This window comes from Cynocephalus volans, chromosome 11 (genome assembly GCF_027409185.1).
Source record: "Cynocephalus volans isolate mCynVol1 chromosome 11, mCynVol1.pri, whole genome shotgun sequence".
Lineage (NCBI taxonomy): Eukaryota > Metazoa > Chordata > Mammalia > Dermoptera > Cynocephalidae > Cynocephalus > Cynocephalus volans.
The window spans coordinates 115,380,792-115,404,589 of record NC_084470.1 but is presented as its reverse complement, the minus strand read 5'-3'; the positions used below and the strand labels follow the sequence as shown (position 1 = coordinate 115,404,589).

The window sequence follows — 23,798 nt, the reverse complement described above, 5'->3', positions numbered from 1 at the left end:
GCTAAGAGCGGCCTCACTGGCGGGGCGGGGGGTGGAGGACAGTCCAGGGAGTGGCCGAGAGGCCTCTGAGGGACATAAGAGGGCCTGGGGGTAGAGAGAGGTGGGAAGAAAATGACGGCGCGGCCTCTACCGATTTGCCCTTACACTCTAGCTACAGCCCCGACCGAAACACTCACTGGAAACTGCGAGGAAACAACGTGTTAGGTCGGGCTCCACAGCCCCGCCCGAGGATGCTGGGAAACCAGGGCTGCGAGCGCCGCAAGCCCGAGGCCGCACCGCACCCTGGCTATGCGGAGCTGGCGGGCGAGACTGATAGGCTCCCGCGCGCGCCCGCCGACCGGAAACGCCCGGCCTACGACACAGAGCGGTCGTGAGCAGAGGCGGGTCTTCCGGCCGCGCGTGCCTATCGCTGCGGCTGCGTGCACCGTGGGGGCGGGGCCTCCGGGAAGGGAGGGGGCGTCGGAGCTGCGGCTACTCAGTCCCTGAGGACCCCTGCTTTTAGCGGTTTAGCTCATGCAGTGAAGAGCCTCAAACCACGGGGCCGAATTCTGTAGTAGATTGTCGCCATGTGGCAAAGATTTCCCGGGATTTGTTTGGGATTCCATACTTTTGTAGATTAGTCTGTCCAGATTTCATACCAGTACAGTATTGAGACTTTCTATCCATCCAGCAGTACGATTATTTCTCCATTAATTCAAGTCTTGTTCAGGTAAAGCGTTGCAGTTTTCTTGGTGTTTTCTTCATTTCTTCTCAGGTTTTTCCCTAGCTGTTTTTGTTGTTATTGTAGTTTTCCTAATGGACCGTTACTGTACACTAGGATAGTGTGGTTTTTGATTGTCGATCTATCTAGTCACTTCGCTGAACCTTCGTGTTCTAATGTTTGACAGATAAGCCTCTTTGATTTTGTAGGTAAGAATCCACCTGTAGATAACAATCTTGGCTTTTCCCGGCGCTCCAGTACAACACTGAATAGTAGCCTCAGAGGTACTTATTTCTTCCCAGAAGTTATTTCGATTGCATCGTATGTTTCATTCTTAATGTTTTCTGCAGGTTTCTGGTAGATACCATTTTTTTTTTTTTTTTTTTTTTTTTAAGATGACCGGTAAGGGGATCTTAGCCCTTGACTTGGTGTTGTCAGCACCAGGCTCTCCCGAGTGAGCTAACTGGCCATCCCTGTATAGGGATCCAAACCCATGGCCCTGGTGTTATCAGCACTACGCTCTCCCAAGTGAACCACGGGCCGGCCCTCTTTTTTTTAATTATTATTATTTTGTCTATGTTTTCAAAATTATTGGTATAAAATTGTCCATGGTCTTAACACTTTTTAATCTCATATTCTCATGTACTGTATCCAATTAGCGACTTTTTTCCTTCTCTTGATTAGATTTATCCAACCAGCTTTTGGTTTTATTGATAAACTTGCTCTTAAAAGTTATTTCTCTCAATATTTATGCCTTCATTAATTTCTTCCTTATTTCTTTGGGTTTACTGTGTTCTTTTTATGGAATCTTGAGTTGAAAGCATAACTTTTCTTAAAAATGTTTAATAGGAAGTATTATAAGCATGTATAATGTTACAGAGAAAAGTGTAATGAACATCTCTGCACTGACCACCTAAATTTATTACGTTTTAACATTTTTCTATATTTGCTTCAGATTTTAATATTACATACTCAGTTTGCTCCTTGTGAACCTTTCTGCAATCTCATTTTCCCTCTTTTCTTCCCCAGAGTTAACTACTCTCATGAATTTGGATTCTGTCATTCCCATGAAAGCTTTCATACATGCTACATATATGTGTATCTATGTAAGTAACATATAGTATTGTTTTTAAACCTAATAAAAATGATATTCTGTTACTTGCTTTTTTGTCACCCATAGTTATGTTTGTGAAATTTATCCATGTTGATTTGTGGTGTTGTAGTTTTTTCATTTTAACTACTTAATAGTACTCCATTGTATGACTGTCGCACAATTTAGCCATTTTCTTGTTGCTAGTAATTTAATGATCCCTGAGTTTTGCCATTACAACATGAGTTAATGGACATTTTTACCCACGGCTTCTTAAGCATATGGTTAAGAATTTCTTTAGGTTGTATGTCTCGAAATGGAATTGCACTGATATGGATCAAATTGTGTCCCCCAAGTTTTATGTATTAGAAGCTTGATGCCCACTGTGACTGTTAAAAGGGAGGGAAATTCTATTATGATAATTGAAAGAGAGGTGATTAGATTGTAGGACCATACTGTAGTGAATGGATTAATAATTGTGGTCATGGGCATGGTTCTGAGGGCTTTAAAAGGAGAGCATGTGAGAGTTTCTGTCTCTGCTCCACCATATTTGCCATGTGACTGAGTTGCTGTAGTCACCACCAGGACAAGGCCTTCACCAGATGTATTCCCTGGACTTTGTACTTCCCAGCCTCTGAAACTAAGCAATAATTTTTTTTTTCTTATAAATCACCCAGTTCCAGGTATTTTGTTATAAGCAACAGAAATGTACTAATACATGCACAGTGGAAAGTTTTGCACAGTTCAACTTTATTTGATATTGCCACTTTGTTCTCCAGTGGTTATACCAGCTTAGCCTTCCACCAGCAGTGCAGGAGTGTTGATGTTGCTCCACATCCATGCCAACAAAGATCATTTTTACCCCCTTTTTTTTTTTTTTTGCTGTTACAGACAGTACTGATAGTAAACTTTCTGTATATGTCTCCTGGTACACATGTGCAAGAGTTTCTCTGAATATATAGCTAGTAATGAAGTTATTAGCTCTGTTTTTAGATATTTAAAAGCATGTACATATACCCCTCCCTTCCTCTGAGATTTCTCCTCCTTTAATAGTAAAATTTAACCCATTCACACATATGTTTAACTTGTTTGTTGTACATATCATCACTTTTCTGCCTTTGGTTTGATGAAGTTTCTTTTTCCAGTTTTTTTCCGTTGGTAATTCGGAAGTTATAGTTATACCTTTGATTTTTTAGTGGTTAGTCTTCTAACTTACTTAAATTTATATTTTTATATATACGTGTAGAGTTAATTCATACCCATACGAGGCGGTCTTGTACAGTGCTTAAGAGTGGAGCCTCTGAAGCCAGACTGCCTGGATTCAAATAGGAGTTGTGCAACCTAGAGCTAATTACATAACCTCTGTGCCTCAGTTGCTTCATCTGTAAAATGGGGATAAAATAGCATTTACCTCATAAGGTGGTTGTGAGATCAGTGTGTTAATATGCGTAATGTTCTTAGGACAGTGCCTAGTAATAGATCTGCAACATAACCAGCACCATTTGAGATGTTATTTGTCAAAGTTTGTCAAATAACAAAGGCTTAAAACACTTAGATGAAGAAGATCACAAATTACTACAAAAACCAGTGACAAAGGATTTCAAAGGCAGAGAGCACAAGAAATTATGCACAACTTAAAAGACCTCTAGAAAAGACAGATGTAGTCTTGTTTGATCAGTAAACCCTGATAAGAACATTTTTATGCATTCAGGTTAATAAAAAGGTATTCATTTGTCAGAGCAGATTACACAAAGCCTAGTTTGAGTCTCAGCTATTTCTACCAAATAAATATTTACGGTTTTCCAGCCAAAAACTTGGTGTATTAAATCTATACCCTTATCAGATAAGAAACATTTTCTTTCCTGTGGAGTATACTATAAAGCAAATATATTTCACAGGGCTTAGTTTCTTGTAGTTTCAGGTTGAGTCTAACTTCTTAAAAGTACATACAAAATGTTGACCTTGCCAAAGACAGGAAATTTTCCCCAGGCTATAGTCTCTGTTGTAAGATAAAGAATTGTAACACAGCAAAGTTGCTGGCTCAAAGGACAGACAGGTTACTGATTGATATGTAAAGATACTGGGAAGCTGCTGTGTGGAGAAGGAACGTTTGCTAAGATCAAGCTTTTGTTGGTGGATCACTTAACTTCTTACAAATTGCATTATGGAATGTCACTTTGCTTGTTTTACTGAATGTTACCAACCTATATTGTTAAACTAAAATCCCACCTATGTTCTCTTCCTGTAAGTTCCTGGTCTGGAGAATATATGTGAGAAGAGAACTCCAATTTGTTGTTAATTTCCCAAATGGAAGGAATGCCTGTCTCTTGAGGGTTCTGGGAGATTAACCACTTTGGGGCTTCTCACTGCTCAGAAGAGATGGGCTTTGAGTAATCCTTTGTGGCTCCGTCACACAGGGGAAGATGGGTGACAAATCCGTGGGAGGCAAAGCAAGACTTTCCCTACAGCAGTTTCCTTAGTATGTTTACATAACAATCAAGTAACTTGTCTGTCCTTGAGCCAGCAACTTTGCTGTGTTACAATTCTTTATCAGAGACTTTAGCCTGGGGAAAGTTTCCTGTCTTTTGCAAGGTTAACATTTCTATATGTAATTCCAAAAGGTTAGGCTAAACCTGAAACTACAGGGCTTTGGAAACTAGGCCCTGTGAAATACATTTGCTTTATAAATATTAGTGCTCTCTACAATAGAGTGCCTGAGACATTGCACTAAGCACCAGTAAAAGAAATAAGCTCCAGAACTTGCTTTGAAGAAACTTACCATCTTTCATGACATATAAAAATATAAATAATGAAAATATTCTAAGAGTTTTAAGTTTCAAACTGGGACAGAGTAAAGTGTAAAAGAAGATACCAATTCAAAAGTTTTAGAATTACTTAAAACATTCAGGGCAAAAAGCCAAATATAAATGTAAATTCAGTCTAAATCCAGGTCAGTTTGATAATCAAATGTGTTCTCTGTGGTTCTAGATACAAGAAGTTCTCTTATCACCCCATAAACAGTGACTAGAGATCCTCCAGGTCAGTTAAATCGACAGCCACTTTCAAAAACAGGGTGTCATCTTTAATGTAGGTGTTCTTGGTATTCTCCAAAGTGGAATGAGCCACAAAGCGGGGACAGCCGGATGCAATGTTCATCTCTCCATCAGGTCTTTTAAAGCTGCTGCTATTGGGGTCAGCCTTGAAGGTCTCCATAATGTGGTTCTTTTTGCCACTCTGGTCCAAAAGCATCAGGGTCACCCTCTGCCTGAATGGCCACTGCAACAGCGAGTCAAACTCTCCTCGCATCACCACAAAATACAGGGATAGGTGTGTCCCCTTCCCAGACCCATCCCCATTCAGGTACGCTCTAGCACAGAGCCGGTAGCCACAGCGGCTGGTGTAGAAGGGCTGGCTGAAGATGGACACCGTGTGCCCGTCCACTGCCTCCCTCTTCTTCATCTGGTAATCTGTCACCTTCCAAATGAGCTTTCCATTATAACAGGCACCCTCTAGCAGTTTAAATCGCTCTTCATTTTTATTCAGCTGTGCTTTATGAATATTAATATGGGCATCATGTTTGTTAGTCTCCCCTTCTAAAACAACTGCAAAGAAAAAGAAAAAAAAAAAGATTCCATAGGCCTAAAAGTTGTCTTTAGAATTTGCCCAAAGTGGAATTTTGTTGCCTGAAGAGAACCAATAAAATTCTGACATCTTAAAGATGAAATGAATTCACTGTCCACAAATGGACCATTCAAATTAACAATATTAACTTGGTGAACATCACGTCTTGGCAAACTGGCACCAAGAAAACCCAAATGTGTACTCTGAAAGTGAAACTTGCCAAAATGTAGGTAAGACACACTGAGCATTCAACTAGCATGAATTAGCATTGTGAGCCCCGCACTTTTCTAACTAGAATGCTTTTAAATAGCCAAACCCTTTTGTATTTTCCCATACCTAAAACAATGATCCCATCACAGTTCTCCTTTAGCTTTCTCATTATTTTCCACTTTCCTTAAAAATCATTACTCCCTGCTCTTGGGATTTCCCGGCCCGTGTTCACTCCTTTCCCATTTCCAGTCACTGCTTGTAGCCCTCCCTCTTTTTGCCCAAGTGGCCAAAATCTTATGCTGCTGTCTCACAAATAACAGATTCTCGGTTAGAACGTGGTGCTGATAACACCAATGTCCAGGGTTCAATCCCTGTACCAGCCTGCTGCCAAAAAAAAGAAAAGAAAAGAAAATCTTTAAAAATACAAATAACACATTCAGCCAGTGTTTATCCTGGAGAGATGTGATTATCTGACCAGGTCTTTTTTTTTTTTTAAAAGATGATTGGTAAGGGGATCTTAACCCTTGACTTGGTGTTGTCGGCACTACGCTTTCCCAAGTGAGCTAACAGGCCACCCCTATATAGGGAGCTGAACCTGCGGCCTTGGTGTTATCAGCACCATACTCTCCCAAGTGAGCCATGGACCGGCCCTCTGACCAGGTCTTTGCTTGTTATATGAACACATGCAGACAAACGAGTCATCAAAAGAGAAGTAAGGTATTAGACATACCTAATCTTTGATCATTGGTTTCTAGCAGGGTAATTTTCTTTTTCACTGTATCAATTGCTTCCACTAAAGGCCTCAGGTCAAATTTATTTTGCTGCTGGTTAACCATTTGGAATAACTGATGCACTTGAGCTTCTAGCCAAGCAGACTTGTCAATGTGACTCGCAAGAACCTTTCAGTACAAAATGAATCATAATGTTAAAATTTTTAGCTAATATTTTAGTAATTGTTGAAATTAAATTTTTTCAACTCAAACTTTCACGTTTAATTGATTAATGAAATGAAAAATACACAGTCCGGAAGAGAAAATTCAACAAGGATCAGAGAGAACCAGCTAATTTCTTCCTCTTCCTCTTCTATTTCAGCTCCTGTCCCAAATCTTTGAACTTGTTTATCTAATTTTATCCCTCCCTCAATTTCTCTCCACTTTTTTCTCTAACCCATCTTTATATATCTATTCTCATGTTGTCTCTCTCCTTGTCTTATCACTTCCTTCTCTTCTTAGAAGCTACTCTCCTGATTCACTCCTGCTGTGCTGGAAGGCAAAGAATGAGCTGGAACAGGCTCACCTGTTCTGGCCTGAGCACTAAAGATGGTGCAGAGGCTCTAAGTAAGGCCTAAACTTTCAATTGCTCTCTTAGGTGGAAGAGATTAGATAAAACTCCCTATCCTTGCCCTAAGTGCCTTAATTCTGATGGCTCAGTATTTGTATTAGAAAAAGGTTGGAATTAAGATAATAATATGACAGATTTCTCTTTTCTGGACACATTCATACACACATACATATAATACATATATACACATATACACATGTACATATGTGTGTGTTGTGTATGTGTGTATAAAATGATGTGCTGACCAAGTATGGAAATTATATGGCCCAGATTTTCTGGGATAATCCAAATTTCAAATATATTGTCCACACCATGTCTTGAAATCTTTTTTACTATAAATTTTATATTCATGATAAAGACATTATTCATTAGAAATTTATTTATGATTTAACATGACTTACAAAGTAACTTTTGATATATTTTAGTGATATTTAAAGCATTTTCTTCCAAAGGAAACTAATAGTTTTACTTTGTTGACTATAAAATGCAGAACTACAGATGTTTTCAATGAGTCTGAAATCAAGTGATTAATATTGGCCCAACATTAATTAAAACTCTAATTGCCATAAGTTATATAAAAGAGTGTATCAATGTTAAATTTACTGACATTGTTAAATGTACTGGAGTTGTGTAAAAGAAGACTTTTGTACTTAGGAAATACATACTGAAGTATATGGAGGGAAAGGGCCAGAATATATACACAGTGCAGTCTCAAATGGCTCAAAACACACACACACACACACACACACACACACACACACACACACACACACACACACACACACACAGATGTGGGGAAGGGGGAAAGGGGTGCAAATGACAAAGCAAATGGGACAAAATGCTGACAATAGGTAAATCCAACTGCAGGATATACAGGTGTTCTTTGCTCCATCTTATTCTTGCAGGTTTTCTGTATATTTCAAATTATTTCCACTTAAAAAGTTAAAAGAAAAACCCTCACTGCTAATTGAAAGCCAAATCTTGGCTTTGAATGTAAAGGCCATTTCTCACCTGGATGTTTGAGAGGAAGCTTCCATTTTTGCTAAACAACTGTGCAAACTGCTTGAACTCCTTTTCAAATTTATTTACAGTTTCTGCTAGCTGCTGGATTTTACTTTCTTTCCGTTCTAGGCTCTTATATAAGTCAGAAATCTAATAGAAATATGAAGGAGAAAAAATAAGGTCATTGAAATGCATGCATGCAAGTTAAAATAGTACTTGCAGGTAAGAAAGTGTTTCTAGGAAAAAATATACATACATATTTCTAGGAAAATACAGGTAGATCCCTATGTAATTCTAGGAAAATATTTGCAGGTGTTTCCAAAAAACCAGATCCACAGAATTTCGTAGCCTTTTCTATACCTAACCCACTATGATTGTTCATATGATAGTGACATCACTTGATGGAATTTACTGAACTGGTTCTCTTCATTCATTCAGTATGTACTTATTAAACCACCACAGAGTACTGATGACCATACCACATCAGATGTTATATGCACAGTATCAATAGTAATAATAGCTAAAATTTGCTGAATGTTTTTCATACTCCTATATTCATTAGCTCTTTTCATCCTCAAAGAACCCTATGATATAGCTATGACTATTAGTTCCATTTTTCAGATGAAGAAACAGAGGTAGAGAGTTTAATTAACCTGTCCAGCTAGCAAGAGGTAGACAAAACACATGGATAGTGTATTTACTCAGAACTTGTAATCTATTTGAGGGAGACAACCAGAAACTTAACAGTGATCCTAGATAACTCTTCTCTTATTCCCTCATCCATTTAATCTGCAATACTTGCCAACTTTAACCCCTAACATACAATACAAAAAAAAAACCTCTTACATCCATTTCTCACTTCATCCCATCTCATTTTAGCACTAGTTTCAGCCTTCATTATTTCTCACCTGGGCTGCTACAACAGCTTCCTAACCGGTCCTACACTATCCCTATTATCCCTGACACACACCAGAATGTCAGCTCCATGGGAACCGGGACTAGCATGGATCTCACAGTCCACTGTAACCCTAACAACTGGATTACTGCTTGACACCAGTAGGTGCTTGATCAATATTTGTTGAATGAATGTTCTCCCTGTCTTTAGTCTTGTTCTCCAATTCATACTCCATACTGTGGCCAGAATAATATTGAGACAAATCTGGTGTTGTGTCTCCCCTTCTTAAATGTCTCTAGTGGCCTTTTTTACGGGCCACACTGGGCCCCTACACGATCTGCCCCTGACTACCCTTTCAGCCTCATGCCCATTCACAACCCACGTGCATCCTGCCCACAAGACAACACAGCTCCTATTTCCCATCAGGCCCTGCTCTCTCAGACACTTCCTGCTTCATCTAAAAATACCACTTTTTAAGCCTCCACTCAAAGGCACATCCTCTTGGAATATTTCCTTAATAGCACCACCCATCCAGACCACCTCTCAAGTTCCATGATACCCTGTCCATACTCTAGTGGATAACATCACTCTTATAACTTGCTTTTTGTTGATGGTGGTTTTGGTCTTTTTTTCTCTACTAAATTGTTTCTTGAGGCTACATCTCACTCATTTCTTTATCACCAGAGCCTAGCACAGTGCCCGGCACACAGAGGGCACTTGATACATGTTCTATGAAAGAATGCACAAATGGCTGCAACACCTGTTTGATCTTTGGTCCCAGAACCTCTATTTAGACCCCTAGAGGTGACTTCCACCTACCCACCAGACCAAAAGCAAACTCGGTGACTCCTCTCCCCACTCACACCTCTAATCTGCTCCTCTTCTTGTAGTGCCAATCTTGGTTAATTACATTCCCATGTTTCCTGCCTTCCAAGCTTACAGCATGCCACTGCAACCTCACAGTGTCTCTTGATGCCCTCTCTATCCCACTGACATGGCCTTGGATGAGCCTTTGCTTTTACCACCACCACCACCACCACCACCACCAGCATCTTGCTGCTAACCTAATACTGAAATGTTTATTATGTGCTAGGCACTGTGCTAAGAGTTTAAACATATCATCTCATTTTACCCTCACTATAACCCCACTTACAAATGAGGAAATTGGGGAAGAGAGAGGTGAAGCAGCTTGTCCAAACTCATATGGCTGGTATAGCAGTGTGGAGGATACCAACATTAATAAAGCAAATATATTTCACAGGGCCTAACTTTTTAGAATTGCACATAGAAGTGTTAAGCTTGGGAAAGACAGAAAACTTTCCCCAGGCTAAAGTCTCTGTTGTAGATAAAGAATTGTAACACAGCAAAAATACTGGCTCTAAGGGCAGATGTCCTTGGTGCAGCTAAATGTAATGATTGTTGCCATGACGAATATCTTACTGTAAACCACCTATGTTCCTTTTCTATAACTTTCTTGCCTGGAGAATAAAAACAGAGAGAGAACCTGATTCGGGGCTATTCCCGGGATCTTTCTTCTCTTGAAAGAATTATTCCTGGGAGTAACTGTTTTCGGTCCTCTCACTGCTCAGAAGAAATGGGCTTTGAGTAATCCTTTGCATCTCCATCACCCTGGGGGAGAGGTGACGTGGCAGCAGCCTGAATACCCAGGCATCCAGCTCCAGAGCACTCACTCTCATCCACTGCCATGCTATTACCAGCCCTCTTACTTTTAAACACCAAATGAACCAATTAGCTGGTCAGGTATTTTCTTATTTTAAAATTTCCATTTGTTTCCTATTACTGACAAACATTAGTTCAAACTTTTGGCCCTTATATCCTTTCTGAAACAAGGCTGTGTGAATAAATAAAAAAAATTGAGTGCAATTTTTTTGAGAGTGTTGGACACTTCTTAGCTCACATGAAAGGCCATTGCAATTTGGATCCAACACACCAGTCTCCAACCATTCTCTGTCCTACACTCAGGGGTCCATTCACCCTAAAATTTCATTTCCTTGAGCCATCAACATCTGTCATGCCTCGCTGCCTTGGTGCAAGCTCTCCCATTCTGGATGTCCTCCTTCCACAACATTTTAACTGACGAACCCTTTCTTCCTTCAAGATGCAGCTTCGATGTCCTACCTTGAAAAACCTTCCACAACTCCCCCAGAGTAAATTGCTACATCCTGTGTACCCCAGCCTGAGTTACACCATGTCCTACTTGGCGCATTAACTTCTCTGCTTACATTTCTGTGAGTTGTGCAAAGGGAGGATATGTCTTCCTTGATTCAGTGTCCCTAGCAATGAACTTTGGACCTGATATATGGTAGGTGTTTCTTGAATTAAAGGATGAATGAGGCAACGATACAAAAAGAACTGGGGAACAGTCACTAGACAGCATGCCTTCTACCAAATGCATCATTTCATCAGTCTTTCTAATGTTCTCCAGGATCTGACCCTGGAACTCACACACCCACTTTAATATAGAATCAGACATCATAAAATAAACCACATAGTAAAACTCAGCTCCTTGTCTGAAGATGGATGGTTTTCTTCCCCATGTGGACTTGAAAATTCTGATCTTCGAGCTGGCCAGTTAGCTCAGTCAGTTAGAGCGGGGTGATATAACACCAAGGTCAAGGGTTCAGATCCCCATACTGGCCAGCTGCCAAAAACAGAAAAAAGAAAAAAGTCCAATCTTCTCAGATGTCCTAACAAAATAATTAACTTTTATAATAATAGCTCAATGGAATCAGCATTTATTGAGGTGTACTATGAATGCCCCAGGCAATATGGCAGGCATTTGCACATGTCATTTCACTTGATAATCACAACTCAAAGAAATAAGTATGTATGCATGCATTTATCAGATTGCAAAGCTTCTTAAAGACAGGAGGTTCGACTTACTACAAAATATATAAAGTCCATAGTGCCTAGAACAGATAGTCAACTGCTGTTTCACAGTAATATTGATTTAATTTTAAAACATCAAACACCTACCAGGTGCCAGGTATTAACCAAAAGGTGTGTGGGTGGACTGTCAAGAGATAGTATAGTATACCATGAGGAGCACTGGACTTAGAATCAGAGGACGTAGGTTTGAGATTGAATTCTGCCACTGAGAAGTTAACACTCCTCAAAATTTCTTTGAGCTTAGTTACTTCATCTATTGAATGAGGGGGTTGGACCCAAAGATCTCAAAGGCACCATCAGTTCTAATGCTCTATAATCCTATCAGCCTGTTTTGCCACTTAATGAAAAAACACCCACCTCCAGTTGACTTACACTGAAACAGAGGGGAATATAAAAGCATGAGGGTACTTCAAAAAGTTCACGGAAAAATAGAATTAAACAAAAAATACAAATCTTTCCAAGAATTTTTTTGAAGTACCCTCATACCAACATAGAGCAGGCAAATCCCAGCAATTCGGTTGCCTCCCTTTCTATTTGAACCCTTGAATATTTACCTGTTCTTCTAACTGGTAGTTCTTTTCTAAAACCAGAAGCATGTGGTCCCGCAAGGCTGAATGCTCATGTTCTTTCAGATTCCCCCGCTTGTCCTTCAATAGGAAGAGAAAAATGAGTCAGGTTGTTAAGAGGCTCTGAAGATGAGGGAGGTGGTGAGATATTCTGCTAACACAGAAACTTATCAACTTTGCTTACTTTAATAGTTTAAACAGGCCGGTTAGCTCAGTTGGTCAGAGCATGGCTCTGATAACACCAAGGTGCAGGGTTCAATCCCTGTACCGGCCAGCCACCAAAAAAAGAAAAAGTTTAAACATGCACCTGTGTCTAGGTGGGCTGCAGGAAAAATGACTGCCAGGTCCCTTTTCCAGCTTTAGGATTCTGCAGTACCCATGAGACAGTATCAAACTTACAGAGACAGAGAATGAGGCCACTATCAAAATCCTCAGTGCTGATTTCCTTCCTTGCCCTGGGAGTGTATGACTGTGGGTTAAATGTAGTTATTAGCATCTCTTAACTATTCCCATACAAAACCTATGTCCTTGGTGGATCATCTCCAGATCAATTTTAAGCCTAGGCTGGATCTCACTCCTAGCAAGCACATTTCTATGCAGATTTCTCCCATTACTGTCCTGCTTTCACAGGCAGAAGGTAAGCAACCTTTTAATTTCAGCCCATGCAACTTTGGTGCACACAAAATCATAGAATACATTTGCAAGAAGGAATAATCACTTTTTCCCTGATCATGAAAGTATTTATTTGCAGATTGCCTATATTACTAGTAAAAGTAAATGTTAGGTGTTCCAGGTGATCCATGACTAACAGTCTTAAAGTTCTTAGATTGTATGTTCTTCTGCATCCTGAAAGGAATCAAAGAGTAAAATGAACTCACCAAGTGAACTGTACAGTAGAATGTAAAGGCAGAAACAAAAAGGCATTCCATACCTTTACAGTACAGCCATACTGCTTAAAAGGACAGTCTCGTTCGGCTTCAGGACACACAGCAAGGTGTTCATTCACCTACGAAATGTACAGCCTCAAGCTATAGAAATTCATCACCGATTCTCCAACTGCCCGGTATAACTGCAGCAAGCAGGGAGCCAAGGACAGCTTGGGAAGAAGGGACCAGGAGAGGGAGAAATGCCTGGCGAGGAAGAGCCAGGATGAAAACTGAGAAGAGTTTGTAGGGAACAGGGCAGGGAAGCCACAGACATAGTTATCATTGGTATCATTTAAGCTTTGGGCCTTTGCCTATGGGATTTTATTAAATACACGCCACAATTATTACTAAATCTTTATCTTACACAAAAATCTATGGAGAGGATTATTTACAGTTACCTCAGTTCTTGGAACAATCTGCAAACACTTGTTGGGACAAGATATGGGATACTCAGGACACAAATTTTCCTCATGATTCTGAAAAAGAGAAAGTGTAATGAAAGAAAACCAAGGTTTCTCTTCTATATATAATCAAATAATTATTATATAATCCTCACAGTGGTTACACAAATGTCTCTTTGGGGATATAGGTTATGTGGCCTATCCTGTACAGAAAGTTATGGCCTACTTCCAAAGAGAGTTAAAGATGTCTGCTTTCTTGGTGTAAATTCAACTAAAAAATTTACTTTTCCAATTATGCCAAAAGAAAGGTCAGAGGACACAGGACTCAAAGAAGGCAGATTGGGGAATTACCAGCATGGCTCCTTTGGCATATGTAAAAGGTGCCCCATGCTTTATTTTTATGGCTACAGTGTGCCTCTCCAGCTAGATTATAGAATCTGGAGGGCAGACATTATTGTCCCCTCCTTGTGACCCAGTGCCTGGCATCACTCCTTCCACATTCATACAAGGGTACTTTAAAAAGTTCATGAGAAAATTGAATTAAAAGATAATACACACCTTTCCACGAACTTTGTGAAGTACCCTCATATTTTTGCCAATGGTAAATTGAGTCCTGCCAACAAGAAGGTTTTAAGCTTTTCACAGAACTTCTCTCAGATAAACTAATTCTTTAGGCTGATTCTGTACAAAAATAAATGCAGAAATGTGCTTCTGGGATTCTACCTAATTCACTGACCACTCTGGTATAATTTGGCCCCATAAAGATGATTAGTTTGTTCTGCTTTTTTTACCTGTAGATTGATTACCACCACATCCTTTTTGCAATAAAGGCATTTTTCCTCTCGAAACTGACAATATGCACTTGAATGCTCTTTCAGATCTTTCCGTAGGACTGGTTCCTGACAGTTCTCATTAGGACACTGCACATCTTGAAATAAGCACTGCTGAAGGTGCTCCTGCAACAGACAACAGTCCAGTGAGCCCCACTGACCAAGGCAGCAACAGGGGAGCCAGCTGGAAGGCATGGCAAGGGAGAGAGAACAGGGCGGGCAGCTGGGAAAAAGGCTCGCCCAGGGCAGGGCAGAGAGCAGCCTCTGCCAGCAGGCTCTCAGTGAAGGCCATCCACTGAGACCAAGGACTGCTTGGACTGGAGGCTGTGAAAGCCAGCCTTGCTTGGCGGAAATGAGGACAGGAAAGATGTGTGAAGAGGGAAGTATGTCAAGTTTGTCTGAGATGATCTAGTAATATGCTCATATCCTCAGGTTAATTCTTGGATATTTTCCTGAGGCTCACCAATTAATTTATCAGTTCTTCAAGGACATTTTTATTTCTTTTATTCACTCTCCATCCCCACCCCCAGCACCAAGTACTGATCTCCGCACAGCAGATGCTAAAAGACAGGACAGAGGGAAAAGAAGGAAGGAAAAAAAGGCATATCCTAACTCAATGAAGGGAGAGAAAGGATTAGGAGGAAGAAAAGGAAGAGGAAGCTGTCCCAGGAGTGGTAAAGAAAAGGAGACAGAAGAAATACAGGCTCACAGGCCCAAGAGAAGCTAGGAATGGTCAGACTTGTAAAATCAGGAAATATTCTTAATTAGAAATATTAGAGAACAATGACATAGACAGTGGTCATTCCAGCATTCTTCACATTCTAGATGAATACAAACCTTCGGATCACTGCAAGTTATTGTGATGCTGACAAGTTACCAAAATCTTAGTGAACTTGTCTCCCTTGGGATCCTTTAAAACAGGGTTGGCAAGCTAAGGCTCACAGGCCAAATCTGGCCTGCTACTTGCTTTTGTAAAAAAGGTTTATTAGAGCACTATTCCTTCACTTATGGTCTACGGCTGCTTTCCTTCTAAAGTGGGAGAGCTGAGTAGCTGCAAAAGAGACCGTATGGCCTGCAGAGCCTAAAATATTTTCTGTCTGGCTCTTAACAAAAACAGTTCACTGACGCCTTCTCTGAAGGAAAAGAGAACAGTTTTTCTACAGTGAGATAAATAAATTATAGCAATTCTCCGTCACCTCTGGTAGTAAGAAACAAATGGTGATGGCAGTTGAAATCCACATCTTTTCCACAATTCATTGATATTACTCCTCAACTCTCACCAAAATGGTCAAAATTCATCAAAACTCTGCTACCTGTAATATTCTACACCTTACCTCACAAGGCAGTGGGGGGACAAGGAATGAAGGAAGTACAAAAGAAACAGATGGAAGGAAACCCGCCCCTGTTCTCCAGAAGCCAGCGATCTGGTCACTAAAGCTGTTCAATGGTCCATTTGAGGCTCCTTTCCTTTTCAGTCTTAGTGGCAACAAAGTTGGAAAATAGCCCTTGCTCTAGGACCTGACTATTAAAACAGGTGGCAAAGGACTAACATCAAAACACAAAAAAAGTTCCATGAAGCTCCCAAGAAACATCTGAGTTAACAAGGAAATCACTGACACATATGTAAGCTCAGTGCCTAGGGGGATTTGGAGGTGTGACAGACAAAAGACTGAAGCATCTGAAAGACATGTTCCAAAACGTGTGGGTGTGGGGGAAATTTCAGCGGCCTCCAGGCACTTCCCTGTAAGCTAGAGATGGCTGAGTCTTAGTCATTCCTAGTGTGATCGAACCTGCTATGGGCCTGCCAGGCTGAGCCACATTTCCAGCTGCCCATGTAACAATCTTCCATAGCTGGATGGAAGAGCACCTAGGGTAGCTTCATGCGAAAGGAAGTCAACTCCCTTGCACCTACACTTCCCCTGCACCTTGTTTGTTTGCATCTCCTATAGATGCTTCAGCTTTAAACCACATCCTATCTGTCGTGGTCTGAATGATCTGCCGTAGATCATAAACCCTGCGAGGCCAGGGCCCATAGCTGCTGGGAAACACCCACCACAGCACCTGGTAAGAGAGCAAATGCTTTTAGGGAGGGACCTCCACAACCATGTCATTCTACAGTCATCCCCTGACTCCCACCCTAAGGACACCAAATCTTTCAGTTCCCTCAAAATAACAAGTTCTTCCCTTTGCACAGCATGTCCCACACCCTCTCTTTTGGCTCAGTGACCCCTAATCCACAGTTTAAGGTCTAGGGTACAGCATATTCTTCCTGCGCTCCATACAGAAAGAACCTCTTCCCATATACCTCAGCCTGTGGCGTGCTGTAGCGCTGTAGCTAACTATTGCTAGACAGGGAATCCTCTGAGGGCAACCCAGTGAGTTCCCCTACCATGTTTAGCCCAGGAACTGTCACATAAAGGGGTTCAATACACGAAACTGGAAAGATGGCAAAGGCAAATATTGCTCATGAGTAATACCAACCTGGTATCTTCCCAGAATAATCTTGGCATTACATCCAGGAGAATTTTTGCAATATACATATAAATTGAGGACTTCCCTTTTGCAGCAATTGTCTTTAAATACCTAGAAGATAAACATGATAGGTCTCACACACTCCAAAGCTTTACAGAAATGCAAATGAAGATATTATTAGTTTGGCCTTCAAGTATATCTCAAAAGTTGGGTGGAAACTTCCACACAGTGGTTGGCATGGAAATATCACGCTTACCACCACACTAAAAGAAAAGGCTATCTCTCAGATACATACTTCTGTCAAGCCACCAAACACACATGCCAGCTAACTCAGTGCCCAGTGCAGCAGGTTGCAGCTAGCAGAATCTCATGGTGAAATTGACCCCACATGCTCAAAGGTCAGGAGGTGGGGCTGTGGACAAGGGTGATGCTCTCAGCTTCCTCTCCCAGGGTAAACATCTGTATTTCTGATCAGACAGTATCACTGCAGCTGTGCTGACTTGCTATTGCAGCACAAGCCAGGGGTTGGCAAACTTTCTCTGTAAAGGGTCACACAGTAATTATTTTCAGCCTTGCAAGCCACATTACAACCATCTCTGTTGCTGTATTCCAACTCTGCAGTTCACAATGCTTAAATGAATGGGCACAGCTGTGTTCCACTAAAACATTATTTATGGACGCTGAAATTTGAATTTCACATGATTTTCAGGTGTCACAAAACATTACCCTTGGTTTTTTTTGAAATAAATTATTATTTTGAAATAGATTATTATTTTGAAATAAATATTTTGACTCATAAGAAGTTGCAAAAATAGAAGGGTTTCTATGTACCCTCTTTTTCAACCATATAAAAATGTAAAAACCAAGGGCCAGCCAGTGGCTCACTCGGGAGAGTGAGGTGCTGATAACACCAAGGCTGCAGGTTCGGATCCTATATAGGAATGGCCGGTTAGTTCACAGGCTGAGTGTGGTGCTGACAACAAGCTAAAGGTTAAGATCTCCTTACTGGTCATCTTTAAAAAAAAAAAAAAAAAAAATGTAAGAACCATATTCTTAGCTAACAGGCCATACAAAAACAGGTGGCAGGCTGGATTTGTCCCAAGGTTGTGGTATGCCAACACCCTGGATAGTGAGTCAGACAAATACCAAGTGCGGTGCAGCCCTCTGGTAGGCATTTGCAAAACGTATCATAAGGCGTATAGGAAAGGAGCATGTACATCAGACTAGGTGCTCAGGGAAAGCTTCCTGGAGGTGATGGTGCTGGAACATTTTGCAACAGAATTTTAAAGGAAAAAAACTGAACTTAAAGGAAAGTTTTAAGGGAGAAAATCTTCATGACCATGGATTAGGCAATGTTTTCTTAGATAAAACACCAAAAGAATGAGCAACCAAAAAAAGAAGAAAAAAAGGAAACTAGTGGACTTCATCTAACTTTTGTGCTTCAAAGAACACCATTAAGAAAGTGAAAAGGCACCCCACAGAATAGGAGAAAAATATTTGCAAACCACGTATATGATGAGACTTATATCCAGAATAAAGAACTCTTACAATTCAACAATAAAAAACAAATAACCCAATTTAAAAATGGGCAAAGGAATTGAATAGGCATATCTATAAAGAAGATACACAATAGCCAATAAGCACGTGAAAAGATACTCAACATCATTAGCCATCAATGATACGTAAATCAAAACCACAAATAAATACCACTTCACACCCATTAGGAAAAAATATAATCAAAAAGACTGAGAATAACAATTTTTGAAGGAGATCTGGAGAAATCAGAACGTTCACACACTGCTGGTTGGAATGTGAAATGGTGCAGCTGCTTTGGGAAACAGTCTTGCAGTTCTCAGAATGTTAAACACAGTTACCATATTACCTAATAATTCCATACATAGGTATATAACCAAGAAGAATTAAAACGTTGGACCACATAAAAACTTGTACAGGAATATTCATAGAAACACTATTCATAATAGCCCCAAAGTGGAAACAACCCAAATGTCCATTAATTGATAAATGGATAAACAAAATATGGTATATCCATACAATGGAATGGTATTCAGCAATAAAAAGGAATGAAGACATGGATAAACTATAAAAGCATCATGCTAAGTGACAGAACCCCAACACAAAAAGCCACATATTATATGATTCTATTTATATGAAATATCCAGAATAAGCAAATCCATAGAAATAGAAATTAGATTAGAGGTTTCCAAGGTTTGGGGAGAAGGGCATATGGGGGGTGACTGCCAATGGGTATGGGGTTTCTTATTGGTGTGATGACAATATTCTAAAACTAGTGTGATGGCTGTACAACTCAGTGAATATACTAAAATCCACAGAATTATACACTTTAAAAGGTAAATTCTATGGTATGTGAACTGTTATTAAACATAATAATAATAAAAGGACGTTTGAGGGATTAAACAGATGAGAAAGTGAATTCCAGGAAACAGGATGCTTCATTTCTTGCAGCAGCTCAATGTGGCTGCAGCTAGTGTAGGAAGGGAGGGAGGAGAAAGCAGGAGAGGAGACCTGGGGGTGGGGACATGGGGGAGAGGAGGTGGTCAATAAAGGCCCAAACAAGCCTCCCTCAAACGGTGGTGGGAGCAGGGTCTGACCTGACCCTACAGCAGAGGAATATGGACTCCAAGGACGGTCCGCCTTGACCACTCTTCTGCTCCAACTCGATGTCCAATTCAACCCAGGACACTGGCTGCTTCTCCGTCACACAGACAGCTATGAAACCAAAACAGTGATTTTCTTACCTCCTGAGATTTGATAACCTCCTTATCTACAGGGCAGATTGGCACTGCATTTAATTCTCTGGAGAGAAAAATAAAAATGGAGCCAAAGTTAGGTGTCTACCTCAATGGCCCTTCCAAGAGCAGCCCCAGCATTCCAGCCATGCTCCATCCCTGAGCAGGCCAGTCCCTACTTTGCACGTGCTGTTCCCCCTACCCAGAAGGCTCCCCCTGCACTCCCCTTCAGCATTTCCCTAGTCTTTCAGTCTGCCTGAAAAACTCCCATTCATCCTCCAGGATGCAGTCAAACCCTGAGTGCCCCAGACAGAGTTAAATGCCCCATCCTTTGTTTATCACACTGTGCCATAATCTGTCTCTTTCACTAGACTGAGACATTGTAGAGGGCAGACACTGGCATCTTCCACACTGTACCTCTACTCTTCACTCTGTACATGAGAGCTTAGTTGAGCAAGATGCCTGGAACACACAGTGCTGCATGCAAGAACACATGAATGAATGAGAATGTGCTATAATAACACCCTTTCAAAGCTCAGCAGGGTACAACTGGCTTACTGCCCCTACATGAGCCCCCAAAGCCTGCTTCCATGTCTCTCCTGGGCTCCTCCCTCAAAATGGCATGGCCCAGGTTTTACAGCTGCCTAGAAATGGACAGCATCCTTGGCAGTGAGGTTCATTCTAGATATGACAGCATCTCTGTCTCAAGGCAAGGCAAGGTCAGGGTGACTACAAGACAGACACCGTAAGATACAGGCCCTTCCCAACAGCCAACTCCCCACAGCAGACTGCATCTAGATCTGTTCTCTCATGCAAAACAGGTATAGTCTGAATTTTTGTCAAAGAGTGGCAAAAAAGATTACTCTTCAGGCCCTCACAGAGGGGCCCTAGGAGAGCCCCTCCTCATATTTGTGGTTCTGTGGCCAACCACAGCAATTCAAAAAACCATGATTACAGTTTAGTGGCCACAACTGACATTTAGATGCCAGGAATACCCCATTGGGTCTGGCCTGCTGCAGGCCCTGGTCACTCACCTCAGGGACAGGATGCAGTGCTGGCAGAAGCGGTGCCCACAGCCCGTCTGGTGGGGGTTGTGAAGCACCGAGTGGCAGAAGGCACATTTGTAGCGCTCTTCCAACTGCTCCACAAACTGGTACTCTGTGTTGGGTTCAAAGTCCAAGGAAATGGAGTTGCCAGAATTCTGACGGAGGAAACCACAAGGGACACCTCCTTGTTGCTCCGAATAAGCCATTCTGGGGAGTGTCAAGAGACAGAAGGAAAATCAAGTGTACAAACACCAAAACAATTAAAACCATCAGATGTTTACTTATTTGTTTTATAATTAGTGAACATCACCCACATGGTCATACTGTTATGACTTTATAACAACAATCACCTCCTGCCACTAGAGGGCTCCTGCAATGGTGAGATGTCTTTGGGGTGCTCGGGCGGGAAGGTGGACCAAATGACTTCTAGCAAGATTCTGTGAGCTCTTTGTCTAATCAACCTTTTACAGGATACTAAATTATCCTGTCAGTTTGGCCACATGCTTGGACAAAATATAATCAGGTATTAACTGCATTATAAGCAAACTGTTATGAATTTTTCTTCCATTCAACTGAAAGAAGCAAATGTTTTGTTAAAATTTTTCAAAAGCAAGAAACTTGCACACAAGTATATTTCTTATAATCTCTCTCTCTCCCTCTGCAATAGACTAAATGTTTATATCCCCCCCCAAATTCATATGTTGAAATCCTAACCACCAAAGAGGTCTTTGGGAGGTGATTAGGTCATGAGGGTGGAGCCCTCATGAATGGAATTAGTGCCCTTATAAAAGAGACCAGAGAGTTCCCTCGCTCTCTTGCTGCCATGTAAAGATACAACAATAGGTTTGCAACCCAGAAGAGAGCCCTTCTCAGAGCCAGAGCATGCTGGCACCCTGAACTTGGACTTCCAGCCTCCAGAGCTGTGAGAAATAAATGTCTGTTGTTTAAAAGCCAACCAGTCTATGGTGCTTTGTTATAGCAGCCCAAACTGATTAAGACAAGCACCAAGCCATATCATGTCTCACCTGAACTAAATAAGAGCCCATTCACTGCTTTCTCCTTCAATCCATTCTCCATACTATAGCCAGGGTGATATTTTTAAAATGCAAGTATGATTTAAGGTTATCTCCCCTAGCTTACAGTGGCTTCCTAGAGCCCTGAGGGAAAAGTCCATATTGCCAAGCAGGCTACAAGACTGTATCTTCCCCACCACCCCCAGCAGCATCCTGGACCTCTCTTCCCCCTGCTTTCTGCCCTCCAGCCACACAGGCTTTCTTTTGTTCTTCTAATACACCAAGCTGTCTTCCACCACATGGCCTTTGCACAAGCTGTTCCCCCTGTCTAGAGTGCTTCCCTTACCCCCTTCCAGTCTTCTTCACTCAGTTAACTCACATTCATTCTTCAAATTTCATTCTAAGTGTCATATCCTCAGGTAAGCTCTCTCTTTTCCTCCTGGTCTAACAGCAGAAGGCTACTAGTCTGTAAAACATGCACATGGCCTTCAGAGACGGGATTAAGGGAGGGCATTTTTCACTATATAATCCCTTTGAATTTTTTAACATGAATGCATTACCTATTAATAAATAAATATATATATAAGAACAAAAACTAAACATCGACTAAGTTATATCCCTCATAGAACCAGGTTCCTTTCCTTCGGAACAATACTTGGTTTGAAATAAGACATGCATTTGTGTGATTTTTTAAATTCATATCTGCATCCCTCAATGACACACAGGTCACATCTGGTCTTGCTCATCAATGCATCCCCATCCCCTAGCGTTGCACCTGGCACAGAGAACAATACAGCTATTTGTTGAATTAAGATTATTGAATGAACTTTTAAAAAAACCCTCAAGAGAACAACTGTAACTAGTATTGGCCTCTAATATAGTGATTCTTAACCATTTTGAGCAAGGACTTCCCCTACCTTTGAAATTTTGATGAAAACTCTAGACATTTTCTCCACAAAATCACACACACCCCCAATTTCTGGGCATTTTGGGATCCTCTGAACCTACTAGTTGTCCACAGGTTAAAAACAGCCCTACCTCTCCAGCAAGAATGCTGTTACTTGGGGGCACAGTGCAGGGAATGGTACTTTCAGAGTGTCTGGCAAGTGGTTAAAAGATGGGAGGTCCTGGAGGGTGGTCCCTGGCGATTTCCTTCCACATGGCTGGGGTGCAGGAAGGCTTGGCCTTCCAATGTGCGTGCTTGATTGCTCCTGAGATCCCTCATGACTCTCCTGCAGCTGATGAGGTCCAGTGGACCTGGGAGCAGTTGTGTGGCCTGAGAAGCTAGGTAAGAGATGCACCGTCCCATTCACCACTCAGCTCTGCTCAGATCATCTGCTGACCCTGCTGTCCTGTGTGCCCTGGCTTGCCTCTCTCACTGCTGGAGTGGTCTGAGTCTGGGGTGTGGCCTGGGTAAGGAAGCAGAGTAAGCAACTGGCCGGTTTCAGCAAATAAAGCTTACTCCCTGGAAGAGCCCAGCAGACTGGGGATTTTTTTTTTTAATCCTGGGCTTTGGGACCAAAGCCTCCATTTTCCCCTCTGCCTGTGTTTCTAGCAAAACATCAAGGGTGTTAGGTGAGCAGTGTAAGACATGACTGTTCCCCTTACAACATGGTTCTCCTGGGATTTAACAAGTTTTAATTCGAAGAAGGGGCATAGTATTTGATTTACATGCACAACCCTAATAATCAAGACCCATCTTTCAGAAAATCAGAAGAACCAATTTCAAACTACCCTAATCTACCACGTTCTCTAGTCCCAAGGGAGGTTGATGCTTCACGTTCTGTGCCCTCATGTGTTCTGTGCCCCTCTGGGATTCCCTCCTGAGACCAAGCTCATGTCTGTGTCACAAAGCATCTAATTTTGGACTCCTAGAGATGTGCCCTAAAGCAACAGATTCCCTTAGCCGCCAGAACAATGCAGTGGAATGTTCAAAACTCAATGCAGGCTCCCCTCCACTACACTGTATCCTTTTCCTAGCACAGAATCATTGTGCTCATCTACGTG

General features: G+C 41.4%; 1 protein-coding gene and 1 long non-coding RNA gene across 4 annotated transcripts in view; both read right to left on the bottom strand.

Moving 5' to 3' along the window:
- Positions 1-313, bottom strand: part of LOC134391036 (uncharacterized) — a 66,163-nt gene extending 65,850 nt beyond the window's left edge. For both annotated transcript variants that reach the window (XR_010024901.1, XR_010024903.1), the window contains exon 1: positions 177-313. This is a non-coding gene — a long non-coding RNA (uncharacterized LOC134391036). The remainder of the gene's footprint in view (positions 1-176) is intronic.
- Positions 314-4,666: 4,353 nt separating this feature from the next.
- The window catches only part of TRAF5 (TNF receptor associated factor 5), a 44,627-nt gene continuing 25,495 nt past the window's right edge, over positions 4,667-23,798 (bottom strand). For both annotated transcript variants that reach the window (XM_063114739.1, XM_063114740.1), the window contains exons 2-11: positions 20,767-20,985; positions 19,742-19,799; positions 16,974-17,075; positions 14,454-14,618; positions 13,660-13,737; positions 13,267-13,341; positions 12,324-12,416; positions 7,974-8,114; positions 6,352-6,520; positions 4,667-5,392 (exon numbers count right to left, since the gene is read on the bottom strand). In XM_063114739.1, the coding sequence (XP_062970809.1) occupies positions 4,815-5,392; positions 6,352-6,520; positions 7,974-8,114; positions 12,324-12,416; positions 13,267-13,341; positions 13,660-13,737; positions 14,454-14,618; positions 16,974-17,075; positions 19,742-19,799; positions 20,767-20,984 (1,677 nt within the window). In that variant the 5' untranslated portion in view covers position 20,985 and the 3' untranslated portion in view covers positions 4,667-4,814. The remainder of the gene's footprint in view (positions 5,393-6,351; positions 6,521-7,973; positions 8,115-12,323; positions 12,417-13,266; positions 13,342-13,659; positions 13,738-14,453; positions 14,619-16,973; positions 17,076-19,741; positions 19,800-20,766; positions 20,986-23,798) is intronic.